General features: G+C 49.3%; 2 protein-coding genes across 5 annotated transcripts in view; one reads left to right on the top strand and one right to left on the bottom strand.

The window, feature by feature from the left end:
* LOC138357999 (uncharacterized) overlaps nt 1-23,359 on the top strand; it is a 381,281-nt gene that overhangs the window by 263,202 nt on the left and 94,720 nt on the right. The gene's annotated exons all lie outside the window — the stretch shown is intronic.
* Nucleotides 1-23,359, bottom strand: part of LOC138357997 (tubulin alpha-1 chain-like) — a 44,773-nt gene that overhangs the window by 4,337 nt on the left and 17,077 nt on the right. The window contains exons 1-2 of one of the 2 annotated variants that reach the window (XM_069315402.1): nt 5,370-5,447; nt 408-630 (exon numbers count right to left, since the gene is read on the bottom strand). In XM_069315402.1, coding sequence (XP_069171503.1) covers nt 408-630; nt 5,370-5,372 — 226 coding nt within the window. In that variant the 5' untranslated portion in view covers nt 5,373-5,447. Of the gene's footprint in view, nt 1-407; nt 631-5,369; nt 5,448-23,359 lie in introns of those variants that run through there. The other variant, XM_069315401.1, reaches the window with a different exon arrangement.

Raw genomic sequence — 23,359 nt, 5'->3', positions numbered from 1 at the left:
ATAGACCTTCTGCGGACACTAGGATAGAGTTAACTTGCCATACCCTAATTAAAATAAAATATGACATCATTAGCTATCAACCGTAGCTTTTGACAGACGCATATGTATGGGATGTAGGAGCAGGAACTGGCCCTGTCGTCTGGTCCTGGAAACGAAAAATAAAAAACATGTCAAGAAATAATCAAAACAATGCAGACGATGAACCACAATAACGTGGCTGAAATAAGTTGACCAGTACCTCTCTTCTGCCTATTTACTGCCTTCTCCTTCAATCATCACAATCGACTTGAGAATGGTCCAGGACGGACCGAAACGTCGTCGTCCCTTCACTTTCTAAGTGTGTGGCCTGGTCAACATAGACAAAGCCAGGCCACGTAATAGAGTGAGTGGAGGGCTGAGCGACTCACCCACTACTGACGGCTCCAGGTCGACGAAGACCGCCCTGGGCACGTGTTTCCCCGAGCCAGTCTCGCTGAAGAAGGTGTTGAAGGAGTCATCGCTGCCGCCGACGTACTTGTCCGAGGGCATGGTCCCGTCCGGCTGGATGCCATGCTCAAGGCAATACAGCTCCCAGCAGGCGTTGCCCATCTGCACGCCGGCCTGACCCACGTGGATACTGATGCACTCACGCTGGACACGGGAGAGAGATATGTTGTTGTTTTAGATTTAGCTACTCAGAACGAAGTGTACATGTAGTACGGGCTATGGTGAGCCCGTAAGAGAGAGGTAGATGAAGATTAAGCCACACACAAGAAGTGACACGAGCATGAATAGCCCGTAATGGCCACAGGAGTTGTTGTTGTTTCAGATTTAGCTACTCAAAACGAAGTGTCCATATAGCACGGACTATGGTGAGCCCGTAGCCACAGGAGAGAAGGCACTCTTATTGACAACAGTGTCGCTGGGGAGAAATTAGAGTGAGGGGGAAGATGGAGAGGCAGTGTACAATCCCAACAACATATATTTTGTGTCTGACTTACCATCTACAGCTATTGACCTGCTAAGTTTGAGACATGATCGCACTGTACAAGATCTTGAAAGACAAACAACGTAAAGAGACAAGAAAAGTTTAATGTGAACTATGGGTATCACAAGAAGGCAGAGATGAACCTAGATAAGCAGTAGGGATGCCAGGAGACTCTTCAATGAAAGAGTAGAAGAGATAGTTGATGCTAACCTGGAACACAAAAAACTAACATCATCTCAGAAAATACAAATTACGTCAAGCCAATTCCAAGAAGAATTCTACGAATGTATAACTAGGATAAAGCAGGACAAGAAATCACAGAATGAGTATAGGGTGCACAATAAACTACCCGCCTCTGGCGGCAACAATAAAAATCAGAGGAATAATGGACATTCTAACTACACATTGAAACTACACACGAAACTACACATTGTTTGACTAGAAAGCCCTTAATTGTCACTGTCCCCAACTGGAGACCGAAACTGGGGAAACAGAGCTGGGGCAATTTAGGTCACGGAGCTGGACGAGAGATTACCTAACAGGTAGAAAACAGAAAGTGAGGGCACAGGGAGGTAACTGAGAGAGGAAGGAGAGGTGGTGTGGTGGGGGAGCAGGTAGAAAGGAGTCAAGCAAGTGTATCCTCCGGCACGGTTAATGTTGGCCATGTAAGGAAGACCTGGCTCTGAGGAGGGAGAGGCAGGTAGGAGGAGAGGGAAGGGGAGAGAGTGAGGAGGAGAGGGAAGGGGTGAGAGTGAGGAGGAGAGGGAACTGGGGACTGGGAGAGGGAGACCATCCAGGCGACTGTGTGGTAATGCAGCAAACCAGTTCTCGTTCCTCCCGTCCTGACTGACTGCGTCGTGGCGGCCTCACTGATTTGCCTGTCAGACGACGCCTCTGTCTGCCTGTCAGACGAGGCCCTCTGTCTGCCTGCTTAACTGTCTGTCAACCTGCTGACCAAAAAAGGCCTTTCTGCTTTTTTAATTGTCTGGCTGTTTACTTGTTAGGTAATATCTTTCTTATCTAACAACTATTTATCTGCCGGCTAACTATCCGACTACTCGTCTGCCGACTAAACTACTTGGCTGCTTGTCTGCCGGTTTAACTACCCCACTCTCTGCCTGCTTGACATATTTACTGCTGGCCATTACCAGGGACTCATTGACCACGACGTGACTAAAAGGCTGCGAGCTTTTATACCTTGCTGACTGACCGCTTGCCAGCCTTGTCCACCTCGGTGTCAGCCAACTGACCTCGGTGTCAGCCTACTGACCTCGGTGTCAGCCTACTGACCTCGGTGTCAGCCTACTGACCTCGGTGTCAGCCTACTGACCTCAGGTGGGCGGGCCTGCCAGCGTCTCGACCTTCGACTGGTCTAGAACTAGACTAGAAACAGTCTAGTTCGGCAATTTCCAGAGTCCCAAACTAACAACCCCGTTCCCCCTAGTCCCATCTCTGGAGGGCCAGCAGGGACGCTTCTCTGAGGCAGCTTCGAGTTTCTACCACTCGAGCGCTTTGAGTCAACTGGAATTGATAATAGGCAGAGGTCGACTGGAACCCAGTGAGCATCCCAGTCTTGGGTCCCCAATTTCACGATGAAACTAGAAAAAGTACAAATGTTTCCACCGAGACGCGTTCCAGAATTACGTGAGATCAGGCGTGAGTCTGTGAGACTCTAGCGCTGCCCTGTTCCACAGACTATGGAACAAAGCTTTGGTTACATCTGTCAGTGGTATAGCATCGCTATAAGAAGTGGTTTTTCAATAAAATTTGTCATTGTTTTCTGTCATGTCGATGCCAGTTGCCCAAGCACTTGTATAGCTATCGCTGTCTACCCTGAGTGTTGCTGATGTTGGCGCAGCAGTTGTGGGGTAAGAGGCGCGGGGTGTTGGGTGGGGGGGAGGTTGTCTCACGGTCGCTGGGCCAGACCTGATCCCGTATTAAGTCAACCTCGCTGATAACACCACCCACCTCCCTTCGTGTGGGACGACCAAGCTCTTCTGGGGCTGGGCCGCTGCGCCGGGTGTTGCTAGGGCGGTCGATCATTGGTATCTACCTACAGTAAGTCCCTGGAGACAGCTACCTCACGAGTGCACTCCGGGGAGTCAATCTAAATAGAAACATCTACCTGGAGGCATATGCATGGAAGAGTTTACCTTGGGGGGAAATATATCATAAGGTTACCGCGGGGCGTCTGCTAGTGGTAGACTACTTCCTGAAGCCTACCTTATGAGAGTCTACCTGGGGAAGCTTATCCAAGGAATCTATCTGCAGACGTTTACCTGGAGGATAATAATCATGAAAGTTTTCTTGGGGGAACAGCATAAAGTGTTTGCCTAGTGGGAGGGAATCTTTTAAGTCTGCCACGAAGTCAGCAGACTTCGAAGCTACATGACGAAGAGTTTGGCGTGACATAACTGAAGTGTATATGTGAATGAAACGGCACAACGTAGGTGGTAATAATAGGGTATTACATATATCAACACATAATGTAACACGAAACAGTGGACAAATATTGGATAAGTTAAGATTTAGGAAAGACCTGGGCAAATACTGGTTTGGTTACATGGTCATAGATGTGTGGAACAGATTGCCGGGGAAACACAATGGAAATGTGATCACTTGATTGTTTCAACACTAGGTTAGACTTATATTATTAATAATCTTAGTTGGATATAAAGAGGGGCTGCTTCTTATGGGTCAATAGGCCTTTCTGCAGTTTCTTTAATTCTAACGTTCTCATGTCTACAAGGGCAGTCTAACTGAGGGGAATCATCCATTGTGAGCTTTCCATTGGTCGGTGGGACTGAGGGGGTCTACCAAGAATAGTCTGGCTAAGTAGGCCTGACATCTCCCCACAGTCTCAAACAGTGGGCTTCTTCTATCTTGAGGTTATCTTGAGATGATTTCGGGGCTTTTTAGTATCCGCGCGGCTCGGTCCTCGACCAGGCCTCCACCCCCAGGAAGCAGCCCGTGACAGCTGACTAACACCCAAGTACCTATTTTACTGCTAGGTAACAGGGGCATAGGGTGAAAGAAACTCCGCCCATTGTTTCTCGCCGGCGCCCGGGATCGAACCCGGGACCACAAGTCCAGCGTACTGACCGCTCGGCCGACCGGCTTACAGACACATAACTATTGAACGTTATTTCATCATTAGTTCGACTTGCATGGTGTAACATTGCATATAGATACCGGTATTAATGTGTTCATACCGGGTAAAGAACAGTGTGGCAGTAGCACTGGAAGGGTAATGAAGTTCACAGCCTTCAAGGTCACAGAGCGAGCTGGGTTGAACAGTCATTTAGCGAAGGAGAACATCACCACCAATACCCCAACACCAGTACAGAGGGTCGTCAGAGGCCAGAATAGCCGCGGTTTTTAATCACGGATAAATAGTTTGACCTCCGGCTGTCAGTCTCTGGATGTTTGGCAACACTGTGTACGTGTGCACACCTACATGTGCTTACCTAGGAAGCTACAAGGCGTGCGAGCTGACTCCTGGTGCACGTGTTCAGCACGATGTGTTCTTGTGTTCTCTCACACCTGTTCTTCCATCGCCTCCTCCGCAGGCTTGTTCGATTTGTTTGCACTTCTCACCACATATGTGTATTTTCTGTGTCTCTGAGGCATATGTGTTGTCTGCTTCCTCCTGTGTCCTCGCGTCCGTGTGTGTGTACTCACCTAGTTGTACTCATCTAGTTGTGTTTGCGGAGGTTGAGCTGTGGCTCTTTGGTCCCGCCTCTCAACCGTCAATCAACAACCGGGGTGTGTGTGTGTGTACTCGCCTAGTTATACTCACCTAGTTGTGGTTGCGGGGGTTAAACTCTGGCTCTTTGGTCCCGCCTCTCAACTGTCAATCAACTGGTGTACAGGTTCCTGAGCCTATTAGGCTCTATCATATCTACATTTGAAACTGTGTATTGAGTCAGCCTCCACCACATCACTTCCTAATGCATTCCATTTGTCAACCACTCTGACACTGAAAAAAGTTCTTTCTAATGTCTCTATGGCTCATTTGGGCACTCAATTTCCACCTGTGTCCCCTAGTGCGTGTGCCCCTTGTGTTAAATAGCCTGTCTTTATCTACCCTATCAATTCCTTTGAGAATCTTGTATGTGGTGATCATGTCCCCACTAACTCTTCTGTCTTCCAGCGACGTGAGGTTTAATTCCCATATGTGTGTGCCACTACCCCGTGCTACCAGTTCCAGACACCAGGAAGAATAGTTATCTCCAATTACCAGAAACAACCACAACCCCTAAGTACCGGTACCAACTACCAGGAACAACCACCCCCGAGCAATCAGTACTAATTGAACAACCACGACATCCTTCTACCAGGAACAAACTACCACTATCACTCAGCCACCGGTAACTACCACCTGTAACAGCCCTGTACTCACCATGTTGAGGAGTGTGCGAGTGTGGTCGACAGTAGGTAAGGGTAGGGCTTACTGGGGCTCCGGTGCCCGCCTGCCCTCGTATATATACCCTCACCCCCCCCCCCCCACCCTGCTGGTCACGTGACCTATGCCCCGATCTCCTCCTCCTCCCCCTCCCTCTCACCCACCCCCACCCCTTGGTCTTGGGTGGTGTAGGTGTGTACTCACCTAGTTGTGCTTGCCGGAGTTGAGCTCTGGCTCTTTGGTCCCGCCTCTCAACCGTCAATCAACAGGTGTACAGGTTCCTGAGCCTATTGGGCTCTATCATATCTACACTTGAAACTGTGTATGGAGTCAGCCTCCACCACATCACTTCCTAATACATTCCATTTGTCAACCACTCTGACACTAAAAAAGTTCTTTCTAATATCTCTGAGGCTCATTTGGGCGCTCAGTTTCCACCTGTGTCCCCTAGTGCGTGTGCCCCTTGTGTTAAATAGCCTGTCTTTATCTACCCTATCAATTCCCTTGAGAATCTTGAATGTGGTGATCATGTCCCCCCTAACTCTTCTGTCTTCCAGCGAAGTGAGGTTTAATTCCCGTAGTCTCTCCTCGTAGCTCATACCTCTCAGCTCGGGTACTAGTCTGGTGGCAAATCTTTGAACCTTTTCCAGTTTAGTCTTATCCTTGACTAGATATGGACTCCATGCTGGGGCTGCATACTCCAAGATTGGCCTGACATATGTGGTATACAAAGTTCTGAATGATTCTTTACACAAATTTCTGAATGCCGTTCGTATGTTGGCCAGCCTGGCATATGCCGCTGATGTTATCCGCTAGATATGTGCTGCAGGAGACAGGTCTGGCGTGATATCAACTCCCAAGTCTTTTTCTTTCTCTGACTCCTGAAGAATTTCCTCTCCCAGATGATACCTTGTATCTGGCCTCCTGCTCCCTACACCTATCTTCATTTGGTTGGGTTAAACTCTTAACAACCATTTGTTCGACCATTCCTTCAGCTTGTCTAGGTCTTCTTGAAGCCTCAAACAGTCCTCTTCTGTCTTAATCCTTCTCATAATTTTGGCATCGTCCGCCAAAATTTAGTAGAATTTAGTAGAGTGTGTGTGTGTGTGTGTGTGTGTGTGTGTGTGTGTGTGTGTGTGTGTGTGTGTGTGTGTGTGTGTGTGTGTGTGTGTGTGTGTGTGTGTGGGTGTGGGTGGGTGTGTGTGTGGGTGGGTGTGGAGGTGTTGCAGGTGGGGTGTAAGGAGGGGGGTGGTAGTATTGATGGTCTAAGGGGGAGGTGGTGGTGGGTAAGGGGTAAGGACTGTAATGTATCCCCTGAGAACAGGGGGCTGGGATACTTTTTCCACCCACAGGGTTATTAACTCAAGGAACCGCCTACCCGCCGAAGATGTAAATACCGAAAACTCTGTTAACGTTTTAAAGTACAGTTGGAAAAGAGTATCAAATGAAATAGGAGGGAGGGGACCTTCGACAAGCCGCCGGCTTCCTGTCCCCATCGAGGTCACTAGTGTTAGTGGCTCTCAGGTAAACTCGGGTAAACTCTAAGAGGGGTGTGGATTATGTACGTGGGTGGTGGAGGTGGAGGCCGACTGATTCATATAGTTTAAGACCCCCCAATCTCCCCCCAATCCCCCCAAAACAAAAACTAATGATATCCTTAGCAACCAACGAAGAAGTCTATGAGGCCTGCTGAAGTGCCTCTCTTTACACGGCGGCGTTATCAACCATAACCCATAACAGGTTATGATATCGCGTGATGACTGGCTTAGATGACTAAACTATGGGGGTATCAGTTCCTAACCCCCTCCTCCCCCCACTCCCCCATTATATGTGCCTCTATAACCACGCACCGCCAGGGGGAGGTATGGGGTGCATAATAAACCACTAAACGTAAATACCTCTTAACAACATTTGTGTTCACAAGGGCTAAAGTTGAGTCAAATATTTGGATTGCTGTCAAAATCCTTCAACGGGTCTTTTTTTTTTAGTAGAATGGGTGGTTGATCAATGGGGTAGATTAGATGTTATGAGAGGTATTAACAGGTGTTGTGAGAGGCATTTGCAGGTGTTGTGAGACGGGGTTATTTGACAGGTGTTGGAGCCGGCAGAGATCAGGGCGCCATCAGGTGGGATACGAAGAGACGGGTCCGTCAACTTTTACCCGGGAAAGGCTGGCCACACGAGGGAGGAAGCCTAGCGGAAATACGTCAGCTTGACAGACAGACACCTCGCACACACGCTCAGACATATATATATAAATATACATACTCATACACATATAAACTCTGACCCAGAGACACACTGAGACACATACACACAGATCCTGCCGGCCGAGCGGACAGCGCTCTTGAATCGAAGTCCTTTAAGAGCCCCGGGTTCGATTTCTGGCTGAAGCAGAAACAAACGGGCAGAGTTGATTTCACCTGATCCCCTGTTCACCTAACAGTTAACAGGCACCTGGGAGTTAAACAGCTACCACGGGCTCCATCCTGGGAATGTGTGTAATTACCTAAGTGTAGTTACAGGATGAGAGCTACGCTCGTGGTGTCCCGTCTTCCCAGTACTCTTTGTCGTGTAACGAATTAAAACGTACTATACTGACGGTTTTGGCCTCCACCACCTTCATAACAAAACCGTAACTGTAAAGTTGGCCCAAATTTCATTTGGACCATATTATTGTATTAAGACAATCATATGTAAAAAATTAAATGTGAAATCCATAACAAAATTAATGAAAATACGTAAAATGATAAAAATAAAAAATGAGTCTAATATGCGTTTTTATTTATTTTGTTATGTTTTCAAATTTAAATGTTTAATTTTGATTGTGTCATTAAAATAATATTACGATGAAGTAACATTTGGGCCATCCTGTATATTTCAAAATTATAAATATATATTTGTATATAAATTTTCAATTGATCATATAGTAAAACTATTTATAATTATTTAAATATAAATAAAACATTAATAAGTATATTGCTTAAAATATGACCTAAATAACGATCGATATATTACCGGCGGGAATCGACCTAAAACATCACACCGATCAAGGTGAAAGAGCTGTCGAGATTGAAGAGTTTTAAGAGTATAAAGAGGAGATAACTCTATTTAAGAGGAGATACAGGGATTAAAGAGGACATAAAGGGAATAAAGAGGATGTATATGTATATATATATATATATATATAGAGAGAGAGAGAGAGAGAGAGAGAGAGAGAGAGAGAGAGAGAGAGAGAGAGAGAGAGAGAGAGAGAGAGAGAGAGAGAGAGAGAGAGAGAGAGAGAGAGAGAGAGAGAGAGAGAGAGAGAGAGAGAGAGAGAGAGAGAGAGAGAGAGAGAGAGAGAGAGATAGAGAGAGAGAGAGAGAGAGAGAGAGAGAGAGATAGAGAGAGAGAGAGAGAGAGAGAGAGATAGAGAGAGAGAGAGAGAGAGAGGTGGCGGAGTCAGTTCCTGTCACATTAAAATATACAACACATTATCAACAGCAGTCTTCCTCACGACCTCCTCACACCTCACCTGATCCCTCTCACCGACCCCACTCCCCGAATATACTTGTCCACTGGAAGTCTGTCCCGGGTTTGAGGGGTTGTGAGTGTAAACATTGGTTAGGTGAGGTTGTGGCGGCTGATCTCGCGCGCCACATGGCCAGCTGCAATACGAGAGCCATTGAAGACCTGTTGGCAACACCCGCCGGTGTCCAGTTCACCAACCCCACCCCACACAACCCCTCCCCACCCCACCTTACTCAACCTCCACCCACCCCACACTACCCCACCCTACACAACCCCACACCACCTCACTCTTACCCTACAAGACTGACGTACAAGACAGAGAGCCATATATCCAGTTACAGCCCCGTTCCTGTGCCAGGTAAGTCTACTACGGGCTCACCATAGCCCGCGCTACTTACCTCGCTCCTGTGCCAGGTAAGTTACGGGCTCACCATAGCCCGTGCTACTTGGAACTTGTCCCGAGTAGCTGAATCTATAACAACAACATAAGCTATGCAAGAAGATCTAACCTAAGAGAGTTAAGCTAATGGAACTAGGTCTCATAACCTCTCACAAGATTCTCTCACAAGTGAATCTTCAAGAGCCAGAATTCGTCTTAGCTACAACTCCCCCTTGGTGATTCAGGATGGTATAGTGACCCCTAAGGTGTCGCCGTGGCCCACGGGACAAGATGGCCAGCCACCTGGCTCACTCAGATTCTTTAAGTCAGGGAAAACACTATATTTCTCAGAATACAGATATCGTTTAAAAAAATAGACAAATCGTGACTGTGAGCTCGCGAGATAACGAAAGTTGGAAGGTTTAGAGGTGGGGGGATCTCCTTGTTTCTTGAGATGTTCGCTTAAACCAGTTAAGCTGCGTCTGGGTGCAAGTGACAAGATGAACACCCCAGCGGGGCAGTCTTCCTGTTGAGGGCTGTTGCACGTGCAGCTGAGGGCGGAGTGTTTACTTTCACGCTGACAGGGGGCCTCGTAGCCTGGTAGATAGCGCGCAGGACTCGTAATTCTGTGGCGCGGGTTCGATTCCCGCACGAGGCAGAAACAAATGGGCAAAGTTTCTTTCACCCTGAATGCCCCTGTTACCTAGCAGTAAATAGGTACCTGGGTGTTAGTCAGCTGTCACGGGCTGCTTCCTGGGGGTGGAGGCCTGGTCGAGGACCGGGCCGCGGGGACACTAAAGCCCCGAAATCATCTCAAGATAACCTCAAAAAGACAAATAAATTCGCCCTTCTGGCCAAAATTAAAACCCCACTACCTCACCACACTATATTCCCCACAACCATCTTCCCCCCCCCCCACAAGCAGCTTACCCACGACCTTTCCCCCCACTACCATCCTCCACAACTCTACCAGCCCCCCACCACCATATTGTCCCCCACAACCCTATTTCAGGGTTGTGGAAACATTTCACAACCTCAGACAACACGCCACCCCACCCCCACAACACGTAGGGAAGGTAAAGGAAGGGGTTTAGACCGAGAAGAGGGAGGGGGGGGGTGGAAGTAGGGGGTGGACCACAGAGAGACCACAACTCACCTCCAAGAAGGTGGGAGGACTCTCAATCACAGCTTCAACACGACAGGGAATTACAAGATAATAAACGAGATGGTTATCTTGAGATGATTTCGGGGCTTTAGTGTCCCCGCGGCCAGGTCCTCGACCAGGCCTCCACCCCCAGGAAGCAGCCCGTGACAGCTGACTAACTCCCAGGTACCTATTTACTGCTAGGTAACAGGGGCACTTAGGGTGAAAGAAACTTTGCCCATTTGTTTCTGCCTCGTGCGGGAATCGAACCCACGCCACAGATGATGCAACTCAGAGCATTGCAAATGTGCAGCTGCCTCACCGAGCCAGCTGAGACTCGCGTGAGTTCACCGCACTCAAGAGCAAGGAAAGAGTGCAGGGAACATGCTACTCTGTCCACTCTAGCGGCGTGAAAGGCACTGAAGGACCAGTAGTGAGTACGCCAGAATCAGATATAATACAAAGTTACTAAGTGGAAGAGACAAGTTGGACAACGACAGCCTCTTTATATTGAGAGAAAGTTGAACAACGGGACTTAAGTTAAAGCTGGAAACGCCGAGGTGTCTTAAGATGTGTGGGGCAAATACTCGTCCCCTGTACGGGTGCTCAAGGAGGGGGAATGCCTTGTAAAAGAGATGTGGAAGTCTCCAGCTCCTTCCAAATCACTTCCCTTCACTTCCCCGTAGATACTTGTAAGTGCCACCACTCTCACCACCACCACCACCATCATCCCAGCATCACCACCACTATCATCCCAGCATCACCACCCTCACCACCACTATCATCCCAGCATCACCACCACTATCATCCCAGCATCACCACCCTCACCACCACCATCATCCCAGCATCACCACCCTCACCACCACCATCATCCCAGCATCACCACCACTATCATCCCAGCATCACCACCCTCACCACCACCATCATCCCAGCATCACCACCCTCACCACCACTATCATCCCAGCATCACCACCCTCACCACCACCATCATCCCAGCATCACCACCACTATCATCCCAGCATCACCACCCTCACCACCACCATCATCCCAGCATCACCACCACTATCATCCCAGCATCACCACCCTCACCACCACCACCACCACCATCCCAGCATCACCACCCTCACCACCACTATCATCCCAGCATCACCACCCTCACCACCACCATCCCAGCATCACCACCCTCACCACCACCACCATCCCAGCATCACCACCCTCACCACCACCATCCCATCAGCATCACCACAACAACCAGCACGATTACTATCACCCCCCCCCCTCCACTACCACCCAACTACCACCCACCCCCCCTCTCCATAAACCACCACCCCCCCACTCCTTATGTCGTGCCTGAATTACCATTACAAATACTGAAGGACTTCTCCATATACTCCCTCACAATCTGCTACGAATATTTGATGAGGGAGAGTGAGGGAGGAAATGTAGGGAGGGAGGGAGTATAGAGATGGAGGGAAGGAGTGAGTGTGGGTTGTGGTGGGTGGTGGGGTGGTGGTGGGGGCCTTGGACGTTGGTTGGTTGGGGGTGGAGGGAGTTGGGGTGGTGGGGGAGAAGGTGGAAGTTGTTGGGCTGGGGGAGGGAGGTGGAAGGTTGGGGTGGGGAGGGTGGGGGTGTGGATGTCATGTGCTGGGGGGAGAGTTGGGGTGGTGGGGGATTGGGGGAGGGAAATGTTTCCAGCCAGAGCGGTGACAACATTACCTTATTGGGGTGGGCAAGAGTGCAACTTGTAGTGATGGGAGGGGAGGGGAGGGGGGAAGGAAGGGGGAGGAGGGGGGGGAAGAATGGGAACAGAGGAGGAAGCAGAAAGATAAGAGCAAATTGGAAAGGAAGATATACGTCAGATAAAGCAATAATAAAGAGAGAGGTGGTGATTAAGTCATTACGACTATAAAACACATAGAGGGCGGAGGGAGAGAGCGATGCCCCCACCACGTGGAACCATCGGGCATCGAACTCCGACCCTGCAAGACACCCTGACGACCAGTCCAAAACGAAAGGAAGAAGAGAGTGCATGGAAGGGTCCTCACACTGGAATACACTGAACCAACCTGCCCAGCAACTGCCCCAGCACACCGCTGGTAGACCCACCCACCCACCCACCACCGCCCACTCACAGTATCCCTAGTCCTCCCACCGCCCATATATGTCAACTTGGCCACCCACTACCCACCGCCCTTCAAAAGCCACTCACCGCCTCACAGGCTACGCACCCACGTAGGCCAACCTGCCCGCCCACCTCTATAAGGTAACTGAATCATCGTGTCCACCTCTCTTGGTGACTGTGACTGAGGCCTCGGAGGCGCGCTGGGAGGCACTGTACACAACAGTGCCTCCGTCAGATATCATCCGTCAGAGACTTCATGGCCAAACAACTGTGGAAATAAAATAGAGGACAAATATAGCACAAACATCAAAGAAATAACCTACAATAAGAACCTACAATAGTAAATAACCAAAGAAATAACCTAGTTTGGTCATTATATCTTCAACTACGTCATTGTAACTCATCGTCCGCTAAGTACTATTTCCCCAATTCATCACTCGAAACTAAACCACTAAACTGCCCAACTCTTGCAGTGAAATGTAAAAAGCCCGACTTGTTATCGCAGAACGGACGGACCACCTCGTTATCCTCTTTATGGGTATATCCATATCCATAAAAGAGGATATCACACCTCTTGTTTCAACCACGCTATTGACCCCATCCTCTTCCTTGACTGAATCGTAAGACAGTTTAAGAAGACCTTGGGACCAAATGCGTAAATCAACCTACAGCAAGTATGGCTGTCTTGAAACTAGTGTTTCCTTGCCGCTAGACATTACCATAACGTGTCACCATGTCACAATGTCACATAATGTGACCATGTCACCATGTGACATAGTTACCGTTGACAGAGAAGGTGGTGACGAGTGAGGTGAATGTTGACAAACTCGGTCACTTGTCTCCTGGTACAGGTGAGTATTCCCGTGTGCCTGGGAGCATGTGTGGGAGCGTCAGTACCTGGGAGAGAGAGAGAGAGTACGTGGGATTCAGCAAACCCTGGGAGACAAAGCGACAAGGTACTGAGGCAGGCACAGGTCCCGCTCGACCTAGTTTCCCTATTCGTTCCCCCCTCAACCCCACCCCACACATGCTTCTCCCACCCCCTTTCTCCCACCCCATTCTCCCACCCCCCTTCTCCCACCACCTGCTCCTCCTGCTCCCAACACACGCCCCATCCCTCCCCCACTCACTGCTCCGTCTCATAGCCTCCGCCCGCCTGTCTCTGCAGTACTGGATATGATGCAGTTTGGTGGGAAATGAGTGGCTGCAGGAACCCAATGAGGCATGTGCCGTTGTGAGTGGCGTGTGAGGAGACTGTTGACCCCTCACAAAAGGCGCTTGTTAAACTGTCCGTTGTTTAACCACTCGCTAAGGCTGGCGGGCCCCGCCATGTGACGTCACCGGTGCCAGAACATACGTCACGAATTCGTCATAGCCACGTCACCAGCCGCGTCCCTTCCTAAACCAATCTTCATCTACCTCATTTTCTGTACTCGCCTAGTTGTGCTTGCGCGGGGGTTGAGCTCTGGCTCTTTGGACCCGCCTCTCAACCGTTTTTTTTCTTTCCATACACACATACACATGCCCCAGGAAGCAGCCCGTAACATCTGTCGAACTCCCAGGTACCTATGTACTGCTAGGTAACAGGGGGCATGAGGGTGAAAGAAACTCTGCCCATTTTGTTTTTTGCCATCACCGGGGATCGAACCCGAACCCTAGGATTACGAGTTCAGAGCGCTGTCCATCTAGCTATCCGTATCCCCCTTGTGTGTGTGTGTGTGTGTGTGTGTGTGTGTGTGTGTGTGTGTGTGTGTGTGTGTGTGTGTGTGTGTGTGTACTCACCTAGTTGTGCTTGCGGGGGTTGAGCTCTGGCTCTTTGGTCCCGCCTCTCAACCGTCAATCAACTGGTGTACAGATTCCTGAGCCTACTGGGCTCTATCATATCTACACTTGAAACTGTGTATGGAGTCAGCCTCCACCACATCACTTCCTAATGTGTGTGTGTGTGTGTGTGTGTGTGTGTGTGTGTGTGTGTGTGTGTGTGTGTGTGTGTGTGTGTGTGTGTGTGTGTGTGTGTGTGTGTGTGTGTGTGTGTCATTAGTTGCCCTACCATTGACGTCATGAAGGTATCGACCTCTCCCTCCACCGGAATTATGCTGCCATTCATTGGCTTTGTAATGCAAAATGACCTCTTGCACCTTAGCAAAGGTGTCAGTAGCGGGGTTGTCGAGTGGCGGGATAACATAGGGGTTAGAAGAGTCCAATAGGAACCCGGGGTGGGGGAGGGTTAGTGGTGATTGGGGGTAGACTGGTGATTGGATAGGTTGGTTGGGGTCCTCAAGGATGGAGAGGGGATTGGGTTGTCGGGATTGGGTTGTCGGGATTCGGGAAGTGGGTGTTGTAGAGCTTGGAGAGAGAGGGTGGGGATCGCTGAGGACGGGGGGTGGGGGTAGTGCCACTGGAGGGGGGGGTGGAGTAGGGCCACTGGAGGGGGGGTGGGGGTAGAGCCACTGGAGGGGGGTGGGGTAGGGCCACTGGAGGGGGGGGTGGGGGTAGTGCCACTGGAGGGGGGGTGGGGTAGGGCCACTGGAGGGGGGAGGGGGTAGTGCCACTGGAGGGGGGGAAGGGGTCGTTGAAGGAGGGGTCGATGGTGTGTGTGTGTTGTGTTGCCAGGACGTGGATGGTGGAAAAGCACAGTAGGGAGGGAGGGGAAGGAGGAGGAGGAGGGGGGAGTGGTGGCAGTGCCAGAGGTCTAGTAAGGGGGGGGTGATGGTGCCAGAAGTTGGGGGAGTGATGGGGGAGGGGGTCCTGATTCTTTATTGTGACCCCCCAACCACGAGTGAGGGGGGGGAAGAAGGGGGGGGAGGTCATCCATAATCACTTGCTTGTTCTGCCTGTAACAGCCCAATTCTTCCTTGGCCCTCCACCGCCCTAGTTGATGGCACTCCCTGTGACGGGTGCCTCAGGCTTCATCTCTCTCTCTCTCACACCTCGATTGCAATTGAGCTTCACACACACACACACACACACACACACACACACACACACACACACACACACACACACACACACACACACTGGAAGACAGAAGAGTAAGGGGAGACATGATCACTACTTACAAAATCCACGTGGGAATTGACAGGGTAGACAAGGATAAACTATTCAACACTGGTGGTACGCGAACAAGGGGACACAGGTGGAAACTGAGTACCCAAATGAGCCACAGGGACGTTAGAAAGAACTTTTTCAGTGTCAGAGTAGTTAGCAGATGGAATGCATTAGGCAGTGATGTGGTGGAGGCTGACTCCATACACAGTTTCAAATGTAGATATGATAGAGCCCAATTGGCTCAGGAATCTGTACACCAGTTGATTGACGGTTGAGAGGCGGGACCAAAGAGCCAGAGTTCAACCCCCGCAAGCACAACTAGGTGAGTACCTCCCCCAGGAAGCAGCCCGTAGCAGCTATCTAACTCTCATGTACCTATTTACTGCTAGGTGAATAGACCCATTTGTTTCTGCCTCTGCCGGGAATCGAACCCGGGCCCTTAGGACTACGACCCCCGATAGCTGTCCACTCAGCGGTGAGGCCGAGTGGACACACACACACAAACTTCTTTGTTTGTACTCACCTAGTTGTGCTTGCGGGGGTTGAACTCTGGCTCTTTGGTCCCGCCTCTCAACCGTCAATCAACTGGTTATCTTGAGATGATTTCGGGGCTTTAGTGTCCCCGCGGCCCGGTCTTCGACCAGGCCTCCACCCCCAGGAAGCAGCCCATGACAGCTGACTAACACCCAGGTACCTATTTTACTGCTAGGTAACAGGGGCATAGGGTGAAAGAAACTCTGCCCATTGTTTCTTGCCGGCGCCCGGGATCGACCCCGGGACCACAGGATTACAAGTCCAGCGTGCTGTCCGCTCGGCCGACCGGCTCCCTGATTCCTGAGGTGTACAGATTCCTGAGCCTACTGGGCTCTATCATATCTACATTTGAAACTGTGTATGGAGTCAGCCTCCACCACATCACTGCCTAATGCATTCCATCTGTTAACTACTCTGACACTGAAAAAGTTCTTTCTAACGTCCCTGTGGCTCATCTGGGTACTACGTTTCCACCTGTGTCCCCTTGCTCGCGTACGACCCATGTAAAACAGTTTATCTTTATCTACCCAGTCAATTCCTCAGATAATTTTGTAGGTAGTGATCATGTCTCCTTGAGCTCTCCCGTGGGGGAGAATAAATACAAATAATAAAGATACACAAGAAGCGACCTGAGCCTCTAATTCAGGAGGCACTGAACTAGAGGCCAGTGTCCCCATCTTTGCTTACCATACAAGGTGATGGAGAAGATGGCGAGAAAGAGGCAAGCAGCATACCAGGGGCCAGATACACGAAGTAGTTACGCAAGCACTTACGAACCTGTCCATCTTTTCTCAAACTTTTTCGGCTTTGTTTACAATTATTAAACAGTTAATGATCTCCGAAGCACCAGGAGGCTGTTTATAACAATAACAACAGTTGATTGGCAAGTTTTCATGCTTGTAAACTGTTTAATAAATGTAACCAAAGCTGTCAAAGATGGAGGAAAGATGTACACGTTCGTAAGTACTTGAGTAACTGCTTCGTGAATCTGGCCCCTGGAGAGCAGGGACGTTGTGTCGTCCCTCCAACACGGGTTTATTGAGGGTAAATCTTCCCTCTCGAGTATAATGGAATTATACCTCTGAGTAACACATATGAGACAACATAGAGAAGGCTGGACAGACTGCATATTTTGGGGTTTGTCTGACAACCGTTATCACAGTGTCCCGTAAGAGTTGGCTAAGATGCTGGGACCGTCAGGGAGAGAGAGAGAGAGAAGATTAAGCCACCCAAAAGGTGGCTTGGGCATGAATAGCCCATAAGTGGTGGCCCTTTTGAACCATTTCCAGTATCAATAGATGATACTGGAGATCTGTGGAGGTGCGACTGCACCCTGCGTGACGGGAGATGTCTCCCGTGACCGTCAGGGAAGGTGCTCCAGGATATAAGGGCGCACCTAAAGCATCATAACGTTACGGGGCTATTCATGCCCGTGCCACCTCTTGGGTGGAATAATCTTCATCAATCAATCATCATAACAACAATGTGAGAGGTAAGCTGTCGCCAGAGGAGTCCCACATAGACTCACTCCTGACCATTTTTGCTGATTATGCCAAAAATATATATGGAGGTTATCTTGAGGTTATCTTGAGATGATTTCGGGGCTAAGTGTCCCCGCGGCCCGGTCCTCGACCAGGCCTCCGCCCCCAGGAAGCAGCCCGTGACAGCTGACTAACTCCCAGGTACCTATTTACTGCTAGGTAACAGGGGACATCAGAGTGAAAGAAACTCTGCAAATTGTTTCTCGACGTCAGGTTATCTTGAGATTATCTTGAGATGATTTCGGGGCTTTTAGTGTCCCCGCGGCCCGGTCCTCGACCAGGCTTCCACCCCCAGGAAGCAGCCCGTGACAGCTGACTAACACCCAGGTACCTATTTTACTGCTAGGTAACAGGGGCGTAGGGTGAAAGAAACTCTGCCCATTGTTTCTCGCCGGCGCCTGGGATCGAACCCAGGACCACAGGATCACAAGTCCCGCGTGCTGTCCGCTCGGCCGACCGGCTCCCCCGAGATTGAACCCGGGACCACAGGATCACACGTCCAGTGTTCTGTCCGCTCAGCCACCGGCTCCCCAGAGGTTTAAGAAAGAAAATGGCAAGAGACTGGAAGATGAACAGACAAAATGACTCTTCTTGAGTTGAACTTAAACCAATACACTAATGAAACTAGGTAGAGCAGAAGGCCAGACTCGTGGGACGAACTGGGAGATGAAATCCTTAAACGGATCTGGTAGAGAGGAAGATGTAGGAGGTTGATGACATACCCAGACTGTACTCTGAAGCCCACATTAATCGAATATCATCAGCGGCATCTGCTATGTTGGCCAATATAATAAATTCCTTAAGAAATCTGTGTAAGGAATTATTATGGACCTCGTACATCTCAGACCAATCCTGGGATATTCTTCTCCAGCGTAAAATCCTAATCAAAGGCAAGACGAAACTGGAGAAAGTTTAGAGGTATGCCGCCAGACTAGTGCTAGTACTAAGAGGTATGAGCTACAAGCAAAGGGTTAGGCATTACACATCAAAAGGGTTAGGGGAGACATGATTACCACTTACAAATTTCTCAGGGGAATTGACGAAGAACAGACAGGACAGATGGAACTCTAACTTGGAGGACTTAGGAGGAAAACTAGTTTAGTACTGATGGTACTCTAACAAAGGGAGTCACCGGTGGAAATTAAGTACCCAGTGAGTCATAGATATTATATATACTTTTGACAGTTTAAAGGAGAGATAAAATAGCCGAAGCTCAATACCCCCCCCCACCCCCTTCCCTCATAAGCACAATTAGGTGAGCACGCCCTCACGCACTTCCTTGGAGGTACTTGCGAGAACGGGTTGGTTAGGTAAGTACTCTCACATCGAGAACCCCCCCCCCCCCACCCCATTACCTAAAGGGGTAAAGGAGGAGGAGGAGGAGGAGGAGGGGTAGATGTTGGGTGAATGGAGGTGAGGATGGAAGGTCTCGCCGTGGGGGGGGGGGATCGATACGGTATTTGAGAGTACTGGCTTCCATCGTGGCCAGTGCATAGCAACTGCTGCATTTTGTGCGTGCATGAGCAGCCCAGAGAGCGAGGAGTGGCTGTTGCCACCTCTGCTCCACCCCCACCCCCTCACACCACCCCCACCCACCCCCTCCCACCCTCACGCAAATTCCCAGCATTACGTAACCCAACTTTCGTACCCAATAACGATGAATTGGGAGGGGGGAGGGTTCGTCATTAGGGTACTCTTCCCTTCCCCCACCACACTCCCACCTTACTCTTCCTCTCTACTCCTATTCATCTCTATACTCATCGCCTTTCGAATGTAACCTGTACAGAAGATTGAACATATAGGTTCATGGTCTTGGCGAGAATTCGTACATCTCGTCCCTTCGTACCCCCTCCCTCCCTCCTCTCCCTCTCTCCTGCACCGTATTTCACGTAGGTCTGGTCAGTTATTTATAGGAGCGTCGTCCTTGCTGGCGCTTCCTGCTGGCGGGTCCAGTCGGGCCCTCCGGCCCATACGTGACACCGTCCTTGGGGGACCCGTCAACACCGTCCTTGGGGCCCCCATCAACACCGTCCTTGGGGCCCCGTCAACACCGTCCTTGGGGCCCCCATCAACACCGTCCTTGGGGCCCCCATCAACACCGTCCTTGGGGCCCCCATCAACACCGTCCTTGGGGCCCCGTCAACACCGTCCTTGGGGCCCCCATCAACACCGTCCTTGGGGCCCCCATCAACACCGTCCTTGGGGACCCCGTCAACACCGTCCTTGGGGCCCCCATCAACACCGTCCTTGGGGCCCCCATCAACACCGTCCTTGGGGCCCCCATCAACACCGTCCTTGGGGACCCCGTCAACACCGTCCTTGGGGCCCCCATCAACACCGTCCTTGGGGCCTCTGTTGCAGCCAGCAACATCAATCATTATGAACAAAAGGAAGATGGTCGACGGAAGGAATGATTAATGGCAAGATTTTGTCTGTGATGCGAGTACTGGTGAAGATTGTGGAGGCAGACGACAGCTATACAGTACAGTAAGACACTCTGCGACCCGGGAGATGCTGGCTAAGTCTCTGGGCCCGAGACTGTCTAAGACACGACTGGGTACAAGTGACAGGATGAACAACCCAGCAGGTTTTCTGCCTTGTGTATGAGGTACATGCTGCTCTGGCGGTGTGTTCACTCACGGGATGAGTGACGGTGTGTTCACTCACGGGATGAGTGGCGGTGAGTTCACTCACGGGATGAGTGGCGGTGAGTTCACTCACGGGATGAGTGGCGGTGAGTTCACTCACGGGATGAGTGGCGGTGAGTTCACTCACGGGATGAGTGGCGGTGAGTTCACCCACGGGATGAGTGGCACTGCCCAGCAAACTCACTTTTCAAGGGGAACTTTAAGTAGTTCTCTACTCACGATATAAGTCTACCATGCATATATACACTGGCAGCCTGTCCCAAATGAGTTATTAAACCATTATTAAACAGTAACAAACCGTGCACAAAGCGCATTAGGGAAGAACCGACACTTAACAGATTCCAATACCAGCTTAAAAACAACAGCATCCTAAAAGAGGATCTAATCCTCTTTAGCAGATCCTAAAAGAGGATCTAATCCTCTTTTAGCAGATCCTAAGAGAGGATCTAATCCTCTTTTAGCAGATCCTAAGAGAGGATCTAATCCTCTTTTAGCAGATCCAAAAAGAGAATCTAATCCACTTTTAGCAGATCCTAAAAGAGGATCTAATCCTCTTTTAGCAGATCCTAAAAGAGGATCTAATCCTCTTTAGCAGCATCCTAAAAGAGGATCTAACCCTCTTTAGCAGATCCTAAAAGAGGATCTAATCCTCTTTTAGCAGATCCTAAAAGAGGATCTAATCCTCTTTTAGCAGATCCTAAAAGAGGATCTAATCCTCTTTAGCAGCATCCTAAAAGAGGATCTAATCCTCTTTTAGCAGATCCTAAAAGAGGATCTAATCCTCTTTTAGCAGCATCCTAAAAGAGGATCTAATCCTCTTTAGCAGCATCCTAAAAGAGGATCTGATCTGACACAGTGTTAGATCTTCAGCTGTCGACCCCATAAGAGCATAGTGTGTATGTTTACATCATAAACAAATGAATGTCGCTGGACTGGAAGACGCGCCGTGAATGTGCCGCAAAGTGGGAATTGTGCTGCGCTAATTAATTGTGGAAGTGTGTGAATATAGTGAAGGTGGTATTTGCCGTGATAATTTAAGAAAATGGTTCGGTATCGCTACTTTAAAGATCGAGGAGGGGAAGGAAACAGAAGACATAAGTGGTCCTGGGTAGTGTATAAGGGAATGGAAGCGGACGAGTTCGCTACAGGGAGCGAAGGAGGAGATGAACGAGAAGGGAGATTATAAAAGAATTGTGCTCATACTTCCTCACACGGGGCTTTGGAGCTGAAGTTTAACTCTGCAAGCACATGTAGGCTACTACTACTACTACTTACTACTACACACACACACACACACACACACACACACACACACACACACACACACACACACACACACACACACACACACACACACACACACACACACACAAAACGAGATCGAGGCAGGATAGTGGGATTGGTTGGCGGGTAAGCAAGGCTGGCGGACACCAGACATCGATTTTTGTACTGGAGGCTACTTCTTCCTCTGGCACACACGTACACGCCCTCTCTCTCACACACACACTCACACACACACTAGACAAGCTGAAGGAATGGTCCAACAAATGGCTACCAAAGTTCAACCCAAGTAAATGTAAGGTAATGAAACTAGGTGGAGGAAATAGAAGGCCAGACACTGGATACAAAATGGGAGATGAAGTCCTTTATGAAACGGACAGAGAGAAAGATCTAAGAGTTGATATCACACCAACCCTGTCTCCTGAAGCCCACATCAAAAGAATAACATCGTATGCAAGGCTGGCTAACATCAGAACAGCCTTCAGGAACCTGTGTAAGGAATTTTTCAGAACCTTGTACACCACGTATGTAAGGCCAGTCCTGGAGTATGCGGCCCCAGCATGGAGCCCGTACCTTGTCAAGCACAAGGGGAAACTGGAAAAAGTTAAGAGGTATGCCACTAGGCTAGCCCCAGAACTAAGAGACATGAGTTACGAGGAAAGGCTGCGTGAAATGCATCTCACGACACTGGAAGACAGAAGAGTAAGGGGAGACGTGATCACTACCTTCAAAATTCTCAGAGGAATTGACAGGGCAGAGAAGGATAAATTGTTTAACACGGGTGGTAATAATAGTACGCGAACAAGGGGGGGACACAAAGGTGGAAGCTGAGTACCCAAATGAGCCACAGAGACATTAGAAAGAACTTTTTTCAGCGTCAGAGTAGTTAGTAAATGGAATGCACTAGGAAGTGATGTGGTGGAGGCTGACTCCATACACAGTTTCAAGTGTAGATATGATAGAGCCCAGTAGGCTCAGGAATCTGTACACCAGTTGATTGACAGTTGAGAGGCGGGACCAAAGAGCCAGAGCTCAACCCCCGCAAGCACAACTAGGTGAGTACACACACACACACAGAGTGCATAAAGAGCTACACTCCACTTCCCCGTTGTCATCCAAGTGGTTGGGCACCATTCCTGCCCCCGTCCCATCCCAAATCCTTATCCTGACCTCTTCCAAGTGCAATATAGTCGTAATGGCTCGGCGCTTTCCCCTGATAATTCCCTCCCACCGTCGTGAGACCAGTCGGGAGCATGCAGCGCCACCTCAAAAACCATGTACGAAAATGCGAAAGTGTACATAGTTTTTTAACAAGACTTTCGAGTTACGAATGAATGTAACAGGAGGAAAATTTTGAGAAAGCTCGTCCTAACAACTCTTTTGAAAAGAAAAGCGAAAGGAGACAAGATAGAAAATTCTTCTTCTTATTATTATTATTATTATTATTATTTTTATTATTTTTATTATTATTATTATTATTATTATTATTATTATTATTATTATTATTATTATTATTATTATTATTATTATCATCATAGATTACCACGAGTTAGTCAGCTTGCTCTTGGGGGTTGCATCCTGGGGGGTGGCAGGTCAGTAAATGGACTTTGCATGAGTCCTCTATATAAGCCGAAATGTATATATATATATATATACATTACTGTCTGTCTCCCAACACAATGATTAATTATTATTATGAAACATTCCGCAGTTTGCACCTGAACTACCTAAGTCTCACCTAGCAAAGATTCACTGCTGTTGGACGTAGTAACAAAGA

The sequence above is a fragment of the Procambarus clarkii genome, chromosome 81 (genome assembly GCF_040958095.1).
Source record: "Procambarus clarkii isolate CNS0578487 chromosome 81, FALCON_Pclarkii_2.0, whole genome shotgun sequence".
In the NCBI taxonomy this organism is placed as follows: domain Eukaryota; kingdom Metazoa; phylum Arthropoda; class Malacostraca; order Decapoda; family Cambaridae; genus Procambarus; species Procambarus clarkii.
Note: the sequence above shows the minus strand (reverse complement) of the source record. Positions and strands in the feature narration are given on the sequence as shown.